The 22,708-nt window shown below is 37.1% G+C and overlaps 1 protein-coding gene and 1 pseudogene across 9 annotated transcripts in view; one reads left to right on the top strand and one right to left on the bottom strand.

The window, feature by feature from the left end:
* Positions 1 to 21,858, top strand: part of PIAS2 (protein inhibitor of activated STAT 2) — a 95,763-nt gene extending 73,905 nt beyond the window's left edge. For 5 of the 9 annotated variants that reach the window (XM_053902663.1, XM_053902667.1, XM_053902666.1 and 2 more), the window contains 6 exons: positions 77 to 237; positions 1,441 to 1,574; positions 3,441 to 3,612; positions 9,992 to 10,131; positions 14,842 to 14,879; positions 17,557 to 21,858. In XM_053902663.1, coding sequence (XP_053758638.1) covers positions 77 to 237; positions 1,441 to 1,574; positions 3,441 to 3,612; positions 9,992 to 10,131; positions 14,842 to 14,879; positions 17,557 to 17,739 — 828 coding nt within the window. In that variant the 3' untranslated portion in view covers positions 17,740 to 21,858. Of the gene's footprint in view, positions 1 to 76; positions 238 to 1,440; positions 1,575 to 3,440; positions 3,613 to 9,991; positions 10,132 to 12,049; positions 14,484 to 14,841; positions 14,880 to 17,522 lie in introns of those variants that run through there. The other 4 variants (XM_053902670.1, XM_053902664.1, XM_053902669.1 and 1 more) reach the window with 4 other exon arrangements.
* LOC128777112 (40S ribosomal protein S25-like) lies at positions 8,366 to 8,810 on the bottom strand (annotated as a pseudogene).
* Positions 21,859 to 22,708: the final 850 nt, after the last annotated feature.

Genomic DNA, 22,708 nt, shown 5'->3' with positions numbered 1-22,708 from the left:
TTTATGACCGACTCTTGCCTTTGAGGCTTTGCTACCCTTTCTGAAAGGTTTCCCCTGTTGTCTTCCCTTTCTGTAGTTAGGGAAAATGAGGCTGACGATCCCATGCCGTGCAGTGACTTGTACACATCTACAGTGTTTTGATGCTGCCCTTTATCTGCAAATGAATGAGAAGAAGCCCACCTGGATTTGTCCTGTGTGCGACAAAAAGGCTGCCTATGAAAGTCTAATTTTAGATGGGTAAGTGTATCCCAACATAAGTGTTAGCTGTGGAAACGTGCAGTACAGTCTCATGTAACTTGTAGTCTAGCATTATGTTATCCTTTTTATCATTGGCTTTGTTTTGCTAAATTTCACGAGGGATATTCGTCTGTTGCTTTCTTGTAATGCCTTTGTCTGGTTTTAATACTACAGTAATCCTGGCCCCACACAAATGAGTTGGGAAGTGGTGGTATTTTGTCTCCTCAAATATTTGGTAGAATCCCCCAGTGAAGATGGTTGGGACTGGGGTTTTCTTTGTGGTAAAGTTTTTCACTACAAATGCAGTTTCTTTAATATACGTAGGGTTCCTCAGGTGATCTGTTTCTTTCTGAGTGAGCTTCAGTCTGACCAGAAGGTTGTCAGTTTTACTGAAGGTTGTTAGCCTTTTGTTTTGATTGATTTTCCTCTTTTTCTATTTTATTTGTTTCTGTTCTTTGTTGTTTCCCTTTTTGTGTGTACTTTCATTTTAATTTGCTCTCTAGTTTCCTTTAGGTAGAAGCTGAGGTTTGATTTGAGTCCTTTCCTAATATAAGAAGATTAATGCTATAACTTTTCCTGCAAGTACTGCTTTAGCTATATTCCACAAATTTTATTAATTTTCATATTCAGTTCAAAATACCTTCTAATTTATGTTTTTATGTTTTCTTTGTCTCATTGGTGGTTTTGTTTAGTTTCCAAATATTTGGGCGTTTTCCACATATTTTTCTGAAGATTCAGATTTCATTATGGTCATAGAACATAATTTGTATGCTGAGTTCTTTTAAATTTATTGAGACTTTTTAATGGCCCTAATGCTCCTTTCCCCACCCCTATGACATTTTTTCTTGATAATAAGCTTATAAATTATTTTTTGTATAATAACCTTTATATTTGCTCATGTCTGTTTTGTATGTTATGCTGGAGGTTGCTCTTTACTACCAGTCCTGGCTAGGAGGCTCCAGGTGTCTATTTAGTCAACTGGTTTCTTAGATGATATTCAGTAAACCCCTTAAAGATCTAAAACCTAGGAGGGGAAGGGGGGGGGGTGTGTAACAGCTGTTGTAAAGTGTGAAGTATTGAAACACCAAAACAAACAAAAAGGTCAGATAGCATCACTTTTGTCTCCAAGGCAGTATGTGTTACTTAGCTCACCTTTGAACAAAGCCATGGATTACATTTATGCACTTCTTAATTGGTTTATAGGCTTTTCATGGAAATTCTCAATGACTGTTCTGATGTGGATGAGATCAAATTCCAAGAAGATGGCACTTGGTGTCCAATGAGACCGAAGAAAGAAGCTATGAAAGTGTCCAGTCAGCCGTGTACAAAGATAGAAAGTATGTGCAGGATAGCCACGGAGAGCAAAGCAATGAGACCCCTGCACCGTTGTCTTTATCGTTAACTTTGGCCACTAGACCTGCATTTGGAGCTTTGTTTGTGAACTGTATCTTTTGATTGTCTGTTACATACGTAATTTCCCTCAAGCGGTTTTTTCTCTTACCTTAAGAAATTTGGTAAAGTGTATGTCACCTTATAATTAGCTTTTTCGTAGTATATTTGTCATATATAAAGTAAATGAAATAATCACCCCAAGTCATTTTAATATAATGTGTTTGTTACAGAGTGAAAAGTTATAAATGACATTTTTATGGATAGCTTTCAGAATTTTTTTTGAAACTTTTGGGGGAAACCCCAAGTTTAGGTGTCCTTAGGCCACATAATCCATCAATGGAGGGTACACGCAGGTGCTCACAGGTTAGTTGCTAACGAAGTGAACAGACTGTTTCCATTTCTTTGTGGGAAGAAATTTGACCGTTGCCTTTACCTAGGATGTATGCTTAACCTTCAACTCCCTATATCTGCCCACACTGAGTGGGGAAACTAAGGGACAGTTATAATAATTGAACCCATAGGTGAACTGTATGTTTCTTCTTTTTTTTTTTTTTAAATTTTTTTTTTTAACATTTTTATTTATTTTTGAGACAGGAAGAGACAGAGCATGAACAGGGGAGGGTCAGAGAGAGGGAGACACAGAATCTGAAACAGGCTCCAGGCTCTGAGCCGTCAGCACAGAGCCCGACGCGGGGCTCGAACTCACGGACCGTGAGATCGTGACCTGAGCTGAAGTCGGAGGCTTAACCGACTGAGCCACCCAGGCGCACCTGTATGTTTCTTCTTATCTGACCATGTCCACTCACTGCATTTGAGTTTTGTGTTGATTATATTTGACATTCTAACAATATAATGAATAGTGAGTATTCAGAGTAAAAAGTAAAAGTCACTATTTTATGTCACTATTAGTCATTCTTTTGGGGCACCTGGGTAGCTCAGTTGGTAAAACATGGGACTCTTGATCTTAGAGTCATGAGTTTAAGCCCCCATTGGGCATGGAGCCTATTTAAAAAAAAAAAAAAATCATTCTCCTTGATTGTTACCGAACCTGTAGGTAGAATGATCAAGGTTTCCCTCATCTTTGAGAAGAATAGTGATTTAGTTGAGTAGTAGCTGCTGCTTTTCCACTATCAGCCAGCCTTAGTTTTCTGTTAAACAGATTATAGGGCATAATGTAATTTCTGTGAAATGGTGAGTTAACATATGGTAGGTATATGTGGGCAGAAAGGAGAACCTAAGTGATCAGTAGATGGTTGATAAGAAGAGCTTCAAATATCTGAATAACTTAAATGAGAGGTTTGGAGTTTTTTCAGTTCATCGAGGTGAACATTTTTATCCAGTTTTGGCTTACAGAGAGGGGCCTATACATGCTTTGACATGGGTACTGCTTTGCTGTAATGGAAGTGCCTGATTCTGACTCAACACTGCCACACGTCTATGAGAATACACAGCTAGTGAAGCCACATACTTTTGTCTGTGACTGGAGATTGGACCCCTAACCCCAGGCTGTCTGTAAAATGATTGCTTACCTGGGGAGACAGCTTGAGCATCAGGATCTGAACAGATTTTTTGGCAGTACTGGGGAGATAGCTAAGAGCATGCTGTCCAAAGGAGGTTTTGACTGGCAGGGCATAGAGCTCACCTTTTCTCCCAGGTGAGCAGTCATTTTATAGATAGATGTCCAGAGTTAAGGAGTTAGTCTCCATCCATAGAGCAGAGTATGTGGCTTTTTACTGGCTGTATATTCTCCTGGATGTGTATTGCACCTTTGATTTTTTTTTTTTTTCTTTTCCTTCTCTTCCCTACATCAGGTTCAAGTGTCCTCAGTAAGCCTTGTTCAGTGACTGTAGCCAATGAGACAAGCAAGAAGAAAGTGGATGTTATTGACTTGACTATAGAAAGCTCTTCTGATGAAGAGGAAGACCCTCCTGCCAAAAGGAAATGCATCTTTATGTCAGAAACACAAAGCAGCCCAACCAAAGGGTTTGTTAATTTATAGTTCACTATTGTTTATTACACTTGGAACTAACTGTTCTTGGTATAGGTTTGTAAATGTCTCTTTGAGAGTTGCATAACCGTAGAAGGCTCTTTTAATTTGCCTTTGTTCAGTTGAAATCTTTTCAAGAGAGCACATTGTTTAAAGGAAAGAAAATTTTGATGAAATTATTTACATCTTTGGGAAGTGAGAGTTCAGGTCTTCTCATGTCTAAGTATTTATTTCATATTTGATCCTTTTTGTCATTTTCTTGAACCAATTTGTAAGGAGTATATTTGGCGTCACAGAACAACATGAGGAAGCCTGGTGTAAAATGGAGTGTGGAATTGGGAATCTAACAAGTGTGGATTCCAATTTTGACACCATTGCATACTCGTCCTGTGATCTTGGATGAAATACTTGTTTGAGCCTCTTTTTTGTGTTCTGTAAAATGGGGTTAAATGATGCCTACCTCATAAAATTATTTTCAGGTTTCAGTAAGATAAGGAAAGAGTTAAATTGATTGCCTTCCCTTTTCATCCTCTCCAGGGCAAACTATGGGCAAGTAAATGCATTCTAGCATGTAGTTTTTATGATTCATCTGGTAGAAGCTGTTACTGTCCTGTATAGTGACAGGTCTGAATACTTAGCAATAGGTGCTTCTAAAAAATTTTGGAACCTGCAAGAAAGTAGCAGAGGGTTCCCTTGACATTCCTTGAACATATTGTTTCAGACTTGGGTGTGCCAGTCTTGTCCTTTGGGCCTCTCAGTGCACTTACTTTTTCTAATGGCTTTATTGGGTCGTTACTTATATACCATAAAAATGTCCCATCTTAACTATTAAGTTGCCCAGTTCATTGATTCTAATAAATTCAGTTGTCCAGTCATCATCATAATTCCGTTGTAGAATATTTCCAACACCTAGTTAACTTCTCTCTTGTTCATTTGCAGTTAATCCCCATTCATACCCCTAAACTAGGCAATTGTTGATCTTCTTTCCATCTGTATGAATTTGCCTGTTCTAGACATTTTATATAAATGGACTTCTCTGCATTTTGCTTTAAAAAGTCTGTGAGTTGCAGCTACCCAGCTCGTTCCATGAAATCAACATAATTCCTAGTACCCAAATGAGATTTGTACATTAAATACCGTACAGAATGAAGCTGGCTCATATTAGAAAACTCCATGAGAGTTCTCAGTTCAATCTTAGGAAATCATTTAATTGTATATTCAAACAATATCCATCCTTAGGACAAAGTAGGGTACCTTCAGGAATGCTTTATTATTAGGAAATACATTGATAAAATGAATCTTGTCATAAGGATGACTGTGAAGTCATCTTAGTGGATTCTGGAAAGGTATTTAGTTCATCAGTAGCCATTCCTGATAGGAACTCTTTGAAATGTTAGAATTCACAATGGTTTGAAAGGTTTACCACTCTGGAGCTGATTTATTCTTAGGCTACGTTAATGAAAGAAGCATAGTGTCCAGGATATATACCCATGCTAGTTTTATTCTGTTTATGTCTAAGTTATTTTCACTTAATACCATCTTAGTCCGTGTTGATCATCAGGAGATGAGAACAGGCTGGTAAATTGTGCAGATTGTAACATGATGGATGGATGGGTCTTCGGACCGAAGTTGTTAAACCAGGACAAGAGAATATGTGAATGTGCGAATATCTTGTAATTCTTAAAAGGGAATCGTTGATGAAGAGGATTAAGTTTATTCTTTGTTACAATATTTGGGAGATCTAAGTCCATTGGAGGAAAAGATAACATGGAAAGACTTTCCATAGGAGCTGAACACTAGGAAAGTTGATGTTTTATACTAAAATCACATCTTCTGTGTCGAGGTAGAGTGGATGCCACCTGTCCCAGCGGGTATCATGGATCCAGACTTATGCTGTGATTAGGTCACCTCTGTAATCCTTTCCAAGTCTTAATGCTTTTCTGGTTTTGTTCCTGGTCTTCCTTTCCATATTCTGTCTTGTGGCTCAGCATCCAACATTTTCATGGTTTTCCATTGCTGTAGAAGTTTATCATATGACTTCTTGGCCAGTGATAGTAAGCAAATGAGAAAGAATAGAGAATAAGAAAGCAGGAAAAACTTGCCTTCAGTTAAATCCCAGAGGTCTGAGCAGTTATTTTTTAGAAGGTACTGTTTTAGTAAAAATTACTCTTAAGAACAATTTCACAGTGCATCAAGAAGTAGAATGCATTCCACCTAGACATAACCTGTGTTAACATTTTGACGGGAATCCTTTTAGCCTCTTTCCTTATGTACCTATTGTAGTCCTTAAATGCATCATACAGTACCAATCAGAAGAGACCGACACCTTAACCTAAGACTTAGAGAAACCTCTGATATTTTTGTACATGGAAAGATAATTTTAAATATCGTATCCCTACCACATTCTCTGAGCCAATGAATGATTGCTTTGTCATTAATAAGGTATTCTAAAGACAGAAATGGACAAGAATAGAGATAAATATGTATTTCTGTGGATTAAGACTCATTAGCAATTGGTAGCAAAATTGAGTCTTTTTTATGCTTGTATGATAAATTGGGAACATACAGGGAATTTCAGGTTTACGGATAAATATTCAAGGTATTGAACTGTTAACTCATTTTCGGACATCTAAATGTGGGCCAACTATGATGAATTCCATGATCCAGTGCACATTGTAGAATACTATTTGGTGTCTAGCAATGTTCCAGCAGTTTATCTTTGTGCTGTGATGTTATAGGTAAAGCTACAAAAATTTCAAGCAGATACATACACAGGCATATGTATACATTAGGCATACGTACCTAATGTATACATATGCCTGTGTATGTATTTGCCAATTCCATGAGGAGGCAGTAACATGTTACAAACTTTAAATTTTTCTTATTACTTTATAGCATCACATTTTTATACCCACAGTTCCGTCAGATATAGCCATTTACATTTCTCCATGGTCTCTGTTATTCCATTTTTATAAATGCATCTATTTTTTGCATAGACATTAGAATCCTTTACCTTTCTGAATGTTGTCTTTGTGAATATTCTGATTAAAACCATAATCTGCTACCAGTACATAATTTGATAATGGTAACAAATGGCTAATTTACCCATTCTATAAAAATTGAATTTGTGTTAATGGTTACAAAGTTCAGCTAATAGAAATTAATCTACATTAGTTTTTCAGATGTTTGCTGAGGTTTTAGATGTTGATCTAATAATTTGTACCTTCATTGGATTTTGACATTTTCACATATTGTGACAGTCAGCGTTTTGTATTGGAGAAACAAGGAGTAGTTACTTAATCATTTAAAGTTTCATGTTATGAGGTCAGAACCTATGCAATAATTAGATGTTACTGTGATGATAGTGAGTTGGGACACTGACTTGACTGTACAGGTGTAAGTAATGGGGCTTGGAGGAAAGGAGTTTTGTTATTGTCGCCTATAAATCTGATTCAAGTTCAGGGTTCAGTTCAGGGTCAAGACAAAAGACACTTTCGGTATGAGATATGAAAGAAAGAGAAGGGGGAGCAGGAGGAAGGTAGGCACAGACATGCATGTGTGTGTGTGGGGGGGGGTGTGGGTGTCTGTCTTCAAAAGCTTATCTCTTACATTTAAAAAATACGATTAAGATATTAATACTATGAGATAGAATAATCAGAGCCACTCTTTTAATCCCCTCCTCAGCATGAGCACGCCAGTCTCTTTCCTTTTTACCCCCTCTGCCCCCTGTTTCAGATACGTATTCCCATGTTGATGGTAGGATCATGTGTAATTTGAAAACGCTTTTGGTGATTACTTGTTGTACTTTTCATCCCTGTAGAGGACCACTGTTTTCAAACTTCTAGGAAAAGATGTGTTTTAATACAACATAACTTATTTGATCTCATCCCCAGTTTGTTCTTTCCCCCTCCAGAGAATCTGCCTTTTCTAATATTGTTCACCTCCTGCTTGTGATTTTAGGTCTCTAGGTAACAGTGGAGACCAGGAAGCCTTCTGATTCTAAGTTAGGCAGGTTGCTGTTTGGATGATGACTTCCATCTTCATCTACCTCTGGAAAATGTGTTTGAAATGGCAGGCTTCTGTTAATTGTCTCAAGTGTATTGTTCCCGGTGGATCCACTTTTAAGACTTCGGAACTCTGACCTGTGTTATTTATTCATTATTCTGAGAATAACACAGTTGTCAACATAGCCATATATGTACTCTGAAGATGCCTTCCTTTTCCACATTTCCAGTGACATCCATATTTTTGACAGATAGTGTAGAGTAAGAGCTGGACAAGATCCTCGTGTCATCATGCAAACTGGTTTTAGAATGACTCCAGTGCCTAAATAGGTTGTGATTATTTAAATGGTTTGAGGTTTAAATTGAGGTCATGAGATATTTTGTCAGTTGTTTAGGGTATGAAAACTGTCATGAAACCATGTCATCAATTCTTACCGTTCGTATTTAATAATCTGAGCAGTGACAAGAAGAGTTCCAGCCAAAGGAAAGGACGCCTAGAGGTCCTCACGGTCCTCTTGGTCTAGCTTTGTGACCATGGTCCTAAGTTTCTGTTGGCTTCGTTTTTGTAATGGTCCCTCCCAGCTACATAATTCTGTGCCTCTCTCATGAAGCTTATAGTAAGTAGTTCATTGGCAGTGCTTTGGGATGCCAGCATTAATGTCCCTATGTCTCTGTCCCCTCTCCTTTTTTTTTTTTTTAAGTTAATAATAAAGTTGTATTTTTCAAAATGTACAGTTGGTGGAACCTATTTATACCTCTTTACTAGCAGCAAGGCATCTCCACCCTTGGTGTTTCTGGTGTAAATCATTTGAACTCTATGTTTTGAAAACAGTTTAATGAGTCCTTTACTAAGGAGCTCCTGAAGGGGGCTGCCCTGGCCAGGGAATTGCAAATCTTCAATTTCTTAGAGACAGCCGCTGGGGTTAGAGATGGGAACTTCCTTGCAGAGTTTGTCATGTGTGGCCTTGTCAAACAAGACCAGGTTAGTGATCTGAGATCCCAAACTTTGCCTTTGGACTATTTCTTTTTTGGTCTTGCCCCCAGATTGGTTCAGTGGGTCTTTTGCCTTTCTTGTCTGATTTGCCTGCCTGTTTTTCTTCTTGTCGTCCTTGGGTGGCATCAGGAAGCTCAGAGAGTAGCTGCTACCACTGCAGCCTCACCAGGATGATGGCCAGAAGGGATGGCCACCATCAGCCATAGGGTCCATCACATTGCTTATACTGTCTTGTAAGGCTCTAATTGTTTAACCTGGGCTAAGAGAAAATGAAAGCTCAATAGAAGAATGCAAAATCATCTCTTTATTCCTGAGCATTAGAAAAAATATGATTAACTAAACTGCTTCTTGAAATTATAAAGCTGTAATTTGTGTGTGTGTGTGTGTGTGTGTGTGTGTGTGTATCTATTAATCAGTTAATGTATTTTTAAAGTGTATTTAATTTGTATTCTTAGTAGCATGATTAGTTAATTTCAAAGTCTATAAACCCTCTTAGAGTAGATGATATCATAGTAACTTAACATTTTTATTTCTGGATGTTTTATATTAAGTCTTGAGAAATCATCTTATTCTAATTTCTGATTGCTGCCTATCGGCAGGTTGGCTGGCGTTAGGATTGGCAATGTTGCCTCAGGTGATTCTCAGATAAGATTGCTAGTAATTAACACAGTTCAAGTTAGAATGGAAGAAACTCTGGTTGAACTGTATATAATAAATAGCTTTACTTATAAAGGTGCCGTGATTTAAATCCAATCTTAGGAGGCCTCAGTTTATTTCTAACTTTTTCTTTTTTCTTTTTTTTAACGTTTATTTATTTTGAGAGCAAGAGAGAGTGAGTGAGTGAAAGCAGGGGAGGCGCAGAGAGAGAGGGAGAGACAGAGAATCCCAAGCAGGCTCCACACTGTCAGCGCAGAGCCTGATGGGGTGCATGGTCTTGTGACCTGTGAGATCGTGACCTGAGCTTGAAATCAAGAGTCACTTAACCGGCCGAGCCCCCCAGGTGCCCCTCTAAGTTTCTTTCTAGATTCAGTTACTAATATCCACATCCATGTTACACATACATTCATAAAAGCATATGTAAAATATATTTCTCTCTGCGGATGAAAGTTTTATGTATCCCTCCAGCACCGCACACTATGTTTTAATGCCAACTTGCTCTTATGTCACAGCTGCTGTTGAGAGCCAGCATACGTTCATGTTAAAATGAAGACTGTTATGAAAGAGGAGAGTAGAGTGGAGTACTGTGTAGTGAGTAGCCGCCATGTAGTTGTGTTGAAACCTAGTGCGCTGACGACTGAGAATGCCCGGTGGTGCAGCCCTTCTCTCCTGTGAACTAACAGCCAGATTGTTTGTAATTTCCCATGCTATTTAAAACAGGGTTCTCATGTATCAGCCATCTTCTGTAAGGGTGCCCAGTGTGACTTCGGTTGATCCGGCTGCTATTCCGCCTTCATTAGCAGACTACTCAGTACCATTCCACCACACGCCAATATCAAGCATGTCATCAGATTTGCCAGGTATGTGAAGAGTTGTTTTCTTTTGCTACCAAGTTTTATTTGTTTTTCCTCTAAATCTGGGGAGCGAACGTAGTGTTACAATTTAAACGGAAATACTGAGGAAATTTGAAGCCTTCATATAAAAGTCGTATCTGTTTTAATATATCACATTCGATTCCTGTCATTTTAACTACAGAGCAATCTGTGGATTACTGATGATAGGAAATCCAGTAGGACGGTAGGAAACTTCTTTAGGGGTTGCTCTGCCTCATGAGGAATTTGTACTCGGAGACACTGTCTTTGTCATCGAAGCTTCGCAGGTTCGGTAGAGTGTTTTCTCATAATCTTCTCGGTAGCCCATCACAGCTTTAGAACGTACTGGTGTACCACAGGGTTAACGTTATCAGTGGCTTTGCCCTGTGAGGCTTTTTTGCTCTGTAAAAATAGGATCTACCAGCTCTTTCCTTAGAGCACTGCTTAATATTTAGGGATATCTTTTGAAAAAGTCAAGGCTGCTCGAATAACCTTAGAACCAAGGCCATATTATGAAATTTGGAACTCCCCCACAGACCCCCCATTTTTCTTCCCTCCATAGCCATTGTTTTTGTAGGCATTTTTGATCAATCAAATTGGAGCAATCTGAAGCCAGTGCCTCTTACATTCATGACTTTCCTTCTTTCCGAAGGGCCCTTTTAGTGGAATACCCTTCTCTTTTCCTGTTAATAATCTTCTTTTCTAGATTTGTAAAGTTACTTTTGACCTACAATTTATTTTTCATATCCCTCTATATGAGGCCTTTATTTCAAGCACAGCATATGTTTTGTTGGGCAAAATTTGTGTTGTTGAAACAGTTGATAGTTGTGGTACCTGGCCCAGGGCAATCTTGCCACTTGAAATTTATTCAGATTGTTTGAGTAAAATTTAATGGAGAAGAATAGACTAATAATAGTATCTATCAAAAAATTTCAAAAAACCTACTTAACTGTCTATGTTTACTCTGTATGTACTTGGGGAATTGGCATTTTAAAACTTGGTTAAGTCCAGCGGGCACCAATTAAAAAATATTTGTTGTGTACAAAGCTTGATTCTAAGGTACAGGGGCAGTTTCATGGTCCATAAGACAGATGGAAACTCAGAGACACTTAGTTCGTAACTGCCAAGTTTTCCTTTAACTGTGGCTAGTTTTAAAGGAGGTTGAAGAGTGTGTATCATCTTCATATGTGTTACAAACCAACATTCCAGAAGGATTCGTTTTCCTAAAGACCTTGAAATCACAAATAATCCTGAAAAAACTTTTTGTTTACGAAAGCGACCCTGGCCATTTAGGAATAGAACAGCCACAATCTACAGATCATTTGTTTTCAAATTACGTGAGTCTGGATGAATTTTTAATTTTGGAGAGTTGACGTTATTTCAAAGTTTGGGCCTAAGGGGAGACTATAACAAGTGCAGGCGTAATAAGCAATAAGTTATGTTAACTGTGTATTTTGTAAAATACGTTCCAAGCTGGTATTAAGGAACTAAGACTGATATGCAGGGCTGATCCTTAGCGAGTGTGAACTAGGATGGTGACACTGCTTATTAGAACGTTGACCTGCTTTCTTACCGTTTGATAAATTGAACAGAATAGGGTCTGTTGTACTTCAGAAGAATTACCAGTTTGTCATCATCTATGAATTATGCAGTAATTGCTACATCTAAATAGTTTAGTTTTTCCTTTGTTTTATTGTTAATGTGCTCTTCTGTAGTTAGTGCTCATTTTAGTTTTTGTGCATAATTTTTATGTAATTAGTCCTACTGTGCAGAGTTTTCATATTTACAAATTTAATAATTTATAATAAAATATTAAATAGAACAAGAATGGAGAGATGACAAAGTTTTAATACATTTCTTAACATTCCTTTTAAACATCATAAATATGAATCTTCTGAATCTGCAGGAGAACAAAGAAGAAATGATATTAATAATGAACTGCAGCTTGGATCATCATCTGATACTGTGCAACAATGAATTACAAAATAAAACAAAAAATTTGTATTTATGGAATGGAAAACAGCTTGATTATTTCAAGAAAGAATATGACTGCCTTATTATTGCTAGTGCCATATTGTCAGGTGTGAATGGTGCTCAAAAGTTGTACATTAAAATTGGAAAGTGCTAAACATTTACACACTTAATGTTTTGTTAAAGTTCATGGCTCAAGTAAGGAAAATGTGGTGTTATTAATAAGACATGTAGAGTCAGTTTCACTTAAAGAAGCATTTAAAATCCAGAAACTACAATTTCATCAGTGTTAATAAAACATTTAGAATGTACCATCTGAATTTTTAACACTATCTGCTTTTTAGTTAAAAATAATTGAGCGTTTTCACCCATGAAATATGTAGGTGGGCGTAAAAACATATCAATACAACATACTGCAATTGAAACTTACGGTGAAATAAGAAAACAGCATTTTACTAAACTTACAAAAACAAGGCAGTAATGTTTTAATCAGTATTCATGAAACCTCATCTATTTCGTGTAAGAGTTTTAATAGTATACTTAATATGTAAAATGCAGGACTTTGATAATAGTTTAAAGTTTTTTTGTCAGAAGGAATAACATCTGAAATACCGCATCAAACCTCAGTGTTAGTGTTTGAGAAAAAATGGTTTCAGTGAAAGTATTTCATTACAGTGTTGGATTTTGTATAGAGAGCCTCTGCGTAATGCTAGGGAGAAAGTCAAGTTTAACCAAACTTAGAAACATTTCTAGGTGTCTTATTACGGCATTTTATAAGCCACCATATTCAGTTATCTTTGGATAAAGTGTCAAAAGATACAGATCAAGTGTCTTAAATCTCTCATCGGTATATATTGACTGGCACACATGAAATGATCATCAAAGACAATTAGAGTACATCTGAAGAGCTGAGAATTGAACTAATGAAAAAGTGAAGCATCTTTGCACCTTGCCGGGCAGCCTCCAGTGCTGGAGCTGCACAAACCGTTTGAAGACTCTATCAAGCCTGTATATTTATCTCAATTGGTTATGAAGTGGGGATATTTAAACATGTAGAAAATGAGCATTTTTGAGTGATTTGGCTCCAATACACAATATTGCAAGAGATATTAATACTTCCTTCCTTTAGCTTTATAAAAAAAAAAGGTTTAAGTTATTCAAATGGACTGAGTGATTGAACAGACATTAAAAGTGATTGAACATATAAAATTAAGTAAGCTACAAAAAGCAGAAGCTATTTTAAAAAGAAAAATGTTACACCATTTGAAGCAAAACCAAATTAATAAAATTAAGTCAATTAAAAGACATGCCAATAAACTGTCTTTGTGACTTGGTCAATAGTATGAGACGTTGACTATATAAAATTCAAAAGGTACTATAAGGGCTAGACAGATTTTGAGTTACTCTCTTCAGAAGCACAGGATTTGCTGAACAATATTAATGTGAAGAAACTCTTGGCTTATTGAGATGTCATCTAGTGAGTATCAGTTTAATGGGGAAATCGTTGGAAAAGTTCGTTGTGATCCCCTTTGTCCAGTTTTGGCTCAAATTCCATTGTATCATATAGCTAGTGACAGGCATATGGAGTGAAAAATCATATTAACAGTTTTTAAAGATGCTTTAGAAACTGATTTCATTGAAATGATTGGTGCTATAGCGTGTATCACTTGATAAGCATTTTTATCATATCCTAAGAGATTATAAGGGAATAAATATACTTTAAAAGAGTTATAAATTATTCATATTGGTTATTTAATATATTAAATATCATTTCCACAGATATTTTCTATTTTGAGTAACAGTCTAATATCAGACTTGTATTCTGTATGATCGTTATATTTGAGGTGACATTGAATGCTAGCATATAAAAATTCATAGAATTGAACCAGAAATTGGCCTGTCTCACTGACCTATACCTAGTATGTGATTTTTTTTTTTTTTTTAGTGTTTTGAAATTTAGGGAGGTTTAGGGGAACTGACTTTGAAGTTTATTGCTAGACTTTTCACATCTGAAAATTTTTACTGTTTATTGTTATAATTTTAATACTTTAAAATGGTATTACTGGGCAACCTTTTCCACATTCCTGTTTCTAAAGCTTAATTGGAGAGTCCCAGATCTTTGGTTCAGAAAACTGCATTAGCTTATAAGCCAGTAAACCCTAACATTTGGCTTGTTAGCGAGCAGCAGTTAACCAGGTGCTTGCTTTGTGCAGAGCACTGAACTGTGTACTACTCTTGATGTGGGGACAGAGTGACAGAGAGCAATCCATGAAACGGATCTCTGTTTAAGAAGTGCTACTTTAGTTGAAGCTCAATGTGGTTGGTGTATTTCTAAAAAAATAAATGTGAAGTATCTTTTAAGAGCCTAAGTATGGTTTTTTTTTTTTTTTTTAATAGTCCGAATCCAGATCATTCTCTCATCATTTTTATTGCTTCTCATTCTATTAAATGATGAAGGGGAAAAGTTGACTTTGACTAGTCCTCCTCTGGCAGTTTTTGGACTGCTCCCTTTAAGTGGTTTTTCCAGTTGTTTTGTGAGGGAATATGTTCATTTTGGGGTTTTATGCATCTAAATCTCACTGATCATGGTATTGAACTTCTCTGTGGCAGAATGGTAAGCACTTACCCCAAATGTTGTATGACTCATGATAAATACAAAATGATTTGGGGAAATAATTCTTGTCTCCAAACTATGAGACAACTATTAACAAAACATTTTTGTTTTAGGTTTGGATTTTCTTTCCCTTATTCCAGTTGATCCCCAGGTATGTATCCTGAATTTAAGCAACTAATTTGTATTTGATTGTTGGTTATGTCATACTAACTAAAAAATGACCAGTTGCATAAAATCAGGACAGTCAACTTGCAGTTACTTAACTTGATGGAAAGGAATTTCTATGTAAATATTTCACAATTTTATTTGGAGGACTACAGTTGCTGTTTTTAAATTTATGATATTTTGACTTAATACCTGAATTTTTAATTATATTTTATTTAGTTTTCTGAATCAGTTAGCATTTCTTACAAGCATTTGGGTGATTAAAGTGAGGGGAAGCAGTGCTGATGACTGGAAGTTAAAATTTCAGAGATTATCTGTGAAGCATTCGTTCTATGCATAGAAAATAGCGGAAGCTGATTCAACAGTCCTGAATCATTAGCTTGATTCTTCCTTGTTTTTAAAGGCTCTCAGATACAGACTTTGGGGATGCCCCAATCCAAAGTTGCTATAAACCAATCATTCCGGTTTTCTCTGTCAGCAGTAAGAAACTCGAGGATCCCAGGGACCCAATAGTAAACGTGGACTGACGGACGTATATATCAGAGGCAGAACAGGGGGAGAAGGGAAAGGCATGGGGAAAGCAGATGGGGAAAGTGAAGCAGAGAGTGACTTTGAGAGAATTGTTGCAGGTAGGGAGGGCCAGAGGAAGACCCACAGAGCACTGCTTCATAGGCTGCAGAGGCCACTAACCACAAGTCTTATACCGGCCTCCTGTGTCCGTACTCTGTATCTGATCACGCCAACAACACTGGAAATTTGGGCCCAGGATAACGTGTGCAGAGTGAGGAATTTCTTCTCACTCTGAGTCAACTCTGTTACATTAGTAGATTCTATAGCAAAAGTATCTATATATCTTTCTAGGAAATGCATTCTTCAGGCTTGAAATATTACTGAATCTTATGAGAACCACCCTTCTAAAAAATGATCTTAGAACCCATAGGATTTTGATTTCATAGTGCTATTTGGCATCCTTAGTGTCAGGCTAACTTATTTGATAAGCCAGTAGAAGGGTAAGGTTGTGCCTTCCGTTTTCCTTAGAATCCTTAGATTTGTCCTCCTTTACCTCCATAGTACCCCCCCCCCCCCTTAGGCCCTGTTACCTTTGTGCAGATACGTGCCAATACACGTGGTTAGATACACATGGTTAGAGGTAAAATGGCTGCACCCTGAGTATGACAAGAATTCGTAGAGCCTATTGATAGCAGAACTGTGGTATCTAGCATTCATCTTATAAATGAAGAGAGTACCTTTTTACTACTAGACAGTCAAAAACTGCCTGAGAGGAAGTAGAAATAAAATGTAAGTTTCTGGGCTTTTTTCCAGATTGTTTAGCGGAAAATCAGAATTGATTCAATTTTAAAGAAGTTTAATGCCTTAGAAGTCTACTCTCTTTAGAGCACCCGAAACGCTCTCCCCCCTTAACCAGTATCCCTTTGATCTCTTTGTGTATGACGTTTATTTTATGGATGAACCAAGACCGTTACCCATGCTAAACACTGAACTACTTTTTCTGTCAGGCAGCCTACATTTCGGTCGTTGCTCTTCCACTGATTGGCAGCGTGAGCCTGGGGCTGTCGTTGCCATTTTAAGATTTTTTGGAAGATCGTGTAGTGAAAAAAACTTCAGTTTTAAGTTACTGTTTGGTAACTTAGTATCTCTAATGATAGGCTGGAATACTTTATAGAATTGATACCACTGATTGAATATTCTTACTGATCTTTTTTCAAATAGTCGATCTGAAGACAAATTTTTAGGACTCCTCCTCTTGTATATAACTGGTCCTCACTTACTTTACTAAAATCAGTCAGTGCTGCTGTTTCTCACATTAAATATTTTCGTGGCGGTATTTAGCTCTTGTCTCTCTACTCCTCTTGGACGATATTATAGTGTTAAAACTTGAGGTTTGAATTTGAGAGTCAGCAATCAAGATGGTAAGGAGACTTGAAATCGGAATTCTTGAAGGGGGGCAGTATCAAGCCCCACAAGGAAGATTATATCTCCTTTCAGATTTGTCCCCAAATTTTGTGATTATGTGGGATAATTCTCTGTTCTGAGTATCCTGTGGTAGTTAGCTACTGTATGGTGTCTGTTTTAGAATGAATGCTCTCCTCCTGATTACACAGGTATCATTTCATGTATGTCTAAAGGATTCAAGTGGTACTGTTGAGTTGATCAGTCTTAAAATTCTTGCTAAAGAGTCTGATTGACACTAAATTTTGAAAGAATTATTGAATTTTGTACTAGCATTTTTGCTTAATGCCATTAGAAATAAATATTTGTTAGCCTTTATGATGTGCTTTAAAGCTGGCATAAATGCATTTAGTGAGCAAATTCTTTTTGAGGTTAAGTATGAGTCATAATGGTGGGGCCAGTATTTACTATTAAATAATCTTAGTAGTTGTTGACATTTTGTACTTGGACCTGTATACTTGGTCTACAAATTCTGCAGGACTTGAGAGAATCAAAAATATGCTGCACTCACTAAACAGTAAAATAGCTAAAATCATACCACCTTCCATCCGAAGATGTGAAGTTTTGAGAAATTCTAAATCCCACTAGGATTTAAATATGTGGCTATCACTTATGCATATCTAACAATTTCTAGTCTCTTTATTTAAAACCAATGTAGCCTCTTCCTCATCGGCATCATTGTTTGTTTCAAGCAGTACTGTCCTCCTATGTTTTTGGATAGTCTCACCTCACCCTTAACAGCAAGCAGTACGTCTGTCACCACCACCAGCCCCCATGAAAGCAGTACTCATGTTAGTTCATCCAGCAGCAGAAGTGAGACAGGGGTCATAACCAGCAGTGGAAGTAACATTCCTGACATCATCTCATTGGACTAAAGGAGGACTCCCTCGATTCTAGGAATCATTCATCAAAACTGTTCTTTCTTGGATCTCTGGTCCGTGGAAGCTATTTTTTTTGTAACGGTTACTTTGCTATTTATTGAAACGTCAAATGGATTCTTTTGCTTTCTGAGATGAACGCAGATGACTACAGCAAGAACCAAATGACATGCAAGGATTTTTCTTACTCATGCTGTACTGAGCATCAGATACATTCGGCCATAACTGTATCTTCTCGAGAGATGGATTTCAGTTTCATGTGTTACTGGATGGATTCTGCATACACATCGGTTAAAAATTTTTTTTGTTGTAATAAACAGCAATAAAATTATGTAAATATTCAAGTAAACTTTTTTCTAACTAAAAAGATGTAATCAATGATTCTAAAATGACAGCAACTTCTGTTTAACCTGATGTGAAGGCAAGATACATGGAAGGAAGTCGTGTTTGCTGAATGAGTCCTTTCCACGGAGATTTGTTCATTTCATTGAAGTAATGAAACCCTGATAAGTGGCCACAGCTTGGGTTCCTCTTTTCTTCCTGATATCAGCCATCAAAGAGAAATGGCCTGTGTTGTGTATTTTCCCTGGTTGTCATTTACACTTTGATGTTGTTTGCTAGCAATTGCAGAGGGAAGTTCTGGGACTTGGCTGCTCTTTATCAATGATAGTGCTAAAGAACGCTATGCAGATTCTGCCCTGACATAACATGTGTTATTTTTGGTAATTGTACGTGCTCATTCTAGAGATCTCTATAAAATTGGGCTTGCCTTCTCGAAAAAGAAATTCTATGCAGCCGTTGAATGTTGAGTGAAATATTTTTGGAGTAACATGTGGCTAGAATGTTCATTAGAATTTTGTTCACACTGACCAGAAATATCGAGAGCTTTGAGGCAGCAGAAGACCAGATTGGGGGGCGGCGGGAATAACAAGAGTTTAATCTCTTCCTAGGAACTTCTTTGGCTCATTTACTTTATAGAATAATACACAAATACTTGTTGAACCTTTTCAGATTTTACTAACACTAAGAATGCAAATATGGCTTAGGACCCTGGTTTTATTTCTCACCAATACAGTTTCAGTGTCCGTGATGATTTTCAAACGTAAAGAAAACACAATAGCAAGGCATGGGGACTGCATCAGATTTCCTTTTCCTTTTTTTTAAAAGGCAATCTTTCCTGATACCATAAAGGACAAACAGAAATAGAAATGTTTGAATTTGAGTAAGGAAGGTTTGGGGAGAGTGGCCTGTAGCCCACTTTGAAAACCACTCATTCAGAATGTGCTTGATTTTAAATCCCTCAGGAGACTGAGTTTTACCCTTAGAGAAACATTTCTATCCAAATTTTCTATTTCCCTTTGTTTCATTTGGCTTCCTAAATTTTTGAATTCTCAAGGAATTAATACTTCATGTTTAGGTTTCTCTCCCTAGCTGTGTCTATTTGAAAAATAAAACCCTTTTTCAAAATGACTTAATCTAACTGATTTCTCAAACCAAAGTGCCCAGATGAAGAGTCTCCCAATGTCAGTTAGACTAGGGACACAGTCGCATTACTTCAGGGCTGGTGTAACTCCCAGAAGCTGATTTGTCACTGCTTGGGTTTGTTTTGTTCTGTTGTTTTGTGGGTTTTTTGGTTTGTTTTCTTTTTCTTTTCTTTTTCTTTCTTTCTTTTTTTTTTTTTTTTTTTCCTCAACACCACCTCAAGTTTTCAGGGCCACTGCTCTCTTTGTAAACAGACTTAATTTCATGTGATTTTCTTACATCATCCCCCCCTTTGGCTACATCTTCCCTTTACTTAATGTGTTACCCCCTTTTGGAGAGCTGCTTCCCATTAAAGCGTAGAAACAAAACCACGTCTCCCTGCCCGGGTTGCGCCATGGTGGCCATTTTACTTGCTTAGTCATCAGATCTCCAGTCCGTGTTACAATCTTTTGGTCCAGGTAGGGAATTTCTTCTAGTAAAATTTTCTGTTGCTGCTCGAAAGACAGACGCGATTTCTGTTCACTCTGTAATCAGATAGAAAACGTAACCCTGATTTGTGTGGTATAATTTGTTAATAAATAAATGATGTATATTTGTTACCATTTTGCTACCCTGTAGATTCTCAGACTCCCCCCTCCCCCATTTAATCTACTACAGAGTTTTATAAGGTAAATGGAAATACTCGTAGAAGTTCATTTACGTACTTGGTTCTTGTAACCAATACCTCTGTGCTTTTATAGTTTTGCTTTGTTTCCTTTTCTACTATTTTATGTGAACAGTTTTAGTGTTCATTTTTGGTGCTTTACACTGAAATTACGTAGAAGATTTTAATTTATACAGGCAACTAATGTTTTTAAAAACACATTTTTAAGTTTATAATCTTAAGATTGGGCTTTTAGTATGTTATCTTTGAAGGTGAGTATTTTCTTTATGCTTTTGCCTTCTGACAACAGCATGATCCATTAAGCCATTATGGTTTCTTTTCGTTTTCATTTTTGTTTTTTTTTCGTATGGTCACCAAATACTTTTACCGAGACCCTGACTTTTCAGCAGTTTGTTTTGCTTGCCCAGATTGCTGCTTAACCAAGTGTAATACAGTTTCAGAGGACATTGTCTTAGCTGTCAGCCAACCAGTATTTATGTGGACTATCTTGTTTAAGGAAGGGAACTGCAGCTTCTAGTCTCCTCTTACAAACACTGAGGCAACCTATAGTTTTGGTCTTTATTCCTGTGTAGAAATGTGAAGGGCTTTTCTTGCCTTTGGTGACTCTTGACACTGTAATCACTGCTGAATATAGCTTCACAGCTAAGCTCTGCTTACATTCACAAACTTGCTGACCCTAAGGTGAGCCGCTTTAGGATTTTATGTCCATTTCTGCCCAGAAGGTAAAAATCCTTGGCACGTGTCACAGGATAATTAGATGGCCAAATGAAATAATAGAGCTAAATTCAGGTTATGTGGCACTTATCTTAGAACGTGCTTCAGGAAAGCTAGGATGAAAATACTATGATTAGGTGAGGGTTGTAACAGCGTAAGTTGAGCCATATAACTCTTGGTGTAAAACAAGTTTCTCTAGGGTAGAATCTTAAGGAGTTTGAAGAAAGGTTACAATGTTGGACTGTAGGTGGAATGGTATTCAACAGAGACTATTTTGACTTTGAGATTAGACCTTTCAGGCATTCTGCCTTCAGACCAGTCCTGGACACGTGTCACTTAGTAACCAAGTTTGTTTGTTTTTCTTCTAATAAGTATTCATTAGTTACGTTTTGTCTTTTTCAGTAAATTTAATTCTTACAAACCATTAGTTTAATTCTCAAATATGCTTTTTATTTCTCTCTAGCCCCTAATTGGTACAAAAGCACTTAACTATTTACTTTTTTTCCTCTTTTTTTTTTTTTTTAAGTAAACACTTGTTTTCCTAATTTTTTTTTCATTTTGAAAAATGCAGAACAGTGCGCCATTTAAACTTGGGTCTGATGTGTTTTGTGGCCCTGGATCCATGTGCTGTGGGAACTGTCATTAAGATCAGTGATTGCTGGCTTGGCCCGCTTCACCATCTTTTCTGCTGCAGTTCCACATGAATATGGTGAAACTTGGGGAAAACAATTTAAGAAGTTCTCTGCCATTTTTTGTTTTTGTTTTTAGTCTGATGCTTCTGTCAAATGAATGGTTTGTAGGCCCCCTTTTTTTGTTACTAGGAGCCACACTCCCAATTCCTAGCAGAACAAATAAAGCTGTATAAAAATGCCCATTCTTCTTTAATCCTTGATTCAATAATGTTTGTTTTTTTTGTCTATGCCAGTAATACACACTCATTTTGGAAATTTTAGACAATACAGAAGGCTTATAAAGAAAAATAATAATTGCTTGTATTACATCACCCAAGAAAAAAAAGCCCTTTGATATTTTTGCATATTCTTGCCAGTCTCTTTGCTTCTTGTACATGTTTTTACATAGGTTTATTCATTCTCGGTATAATTTGTATCTTGGTTTTTTCCTCAGTCTACATGTCATTAAAAACTGTCAACTCTTATTAATTGCTTGATATTCCATTGTATGGATGTGCCATGATTTGTGTAACCTTTCCCCATGGGGCATTTTAGATTGCATCTCATAAAGTTACAGCAAATGTCTTTGTGCATAAATTATTTCCTTAGGGCGAATTACTAGAGGTGGAATTTCTGGGTCGAGGATATGAACGCTTTTGTAGTTCTTGACTCATGTCACTTTTCCAAATGATTTTACTGATTTGTACTCCAACCGTATGATATGAGAAGAACCCTTTAACCATATTTTTCAAGAATATGCACCGTTTACCTTAGTGCCGGCATCCACACTATGACCCTCAACCCTCCCCACCCTGGTGAGCGGGGGCTGATTTGGAAATGGTTGGCAAAGATGTTCCCCGGCTGTGTCAGTTTCAACTACATCTACCTGACATGTTCCAGAAACACCTGCCTAAGATATCCAAGTAATTTTTCGCATAGTTTTACTTGCCCTGTGAAAGTCCATTGTAAGACTGTATTTTCCACCCTAGTTAGAAGGTCTTGACTTTTTTTTTTTTTTTTTTTTAATAAAGCATTTGTGCCTAGGGCCAGCCCTTAGTAGCCAGCTTTCTTTTTTCCTTTCTGTAGGCTCCATTTTGCGTTTTCTGAGCCCCCCAAAGCCAGTAGGATCTCCTGAGCCCAAGGCAGTCCAAACCAAACTGGAAGAGTGGTAAGGCTAAACAATGAAAGGGCCAAATTTTGCTTGTTTCACTTTGTGTTCTTTTGTGTTTCCAATGGCATCTTGGTGTTCTAAGGGCAGCTCTGGCGAAAGAAAAATATTGCTTCCTCAGATGTTCAAGGTGTGTTATTTTCTTGATTGGCATACCACATAATTTCCCAAACTGCTTTTTATTTCAGAATGGCTTTTAAAGCTCCCTTCATCTTGTGTTCTCAAAGCTTAACTCTTTTAAGTGAAGAAGAATATTGTGTTACAAAA

Source organism: Panthera pardus, unplaced genomic scaffold (genome assembly GCF_024362965.1).
Source record: "Panthera pardus isolate Hobbes unplaced genomic scaffold, ASM2436296v1 HiC_scaffold_15, whole genome shotgun sequence".
NCBI lineage: Eukaryota > Metazoa > Chordata > Mammalia > Carnivora > Felidae > Panthera > Panthera pardus.
This window is presented reverse-complemented; position numbering and strand designations above follow the sequence as displayed.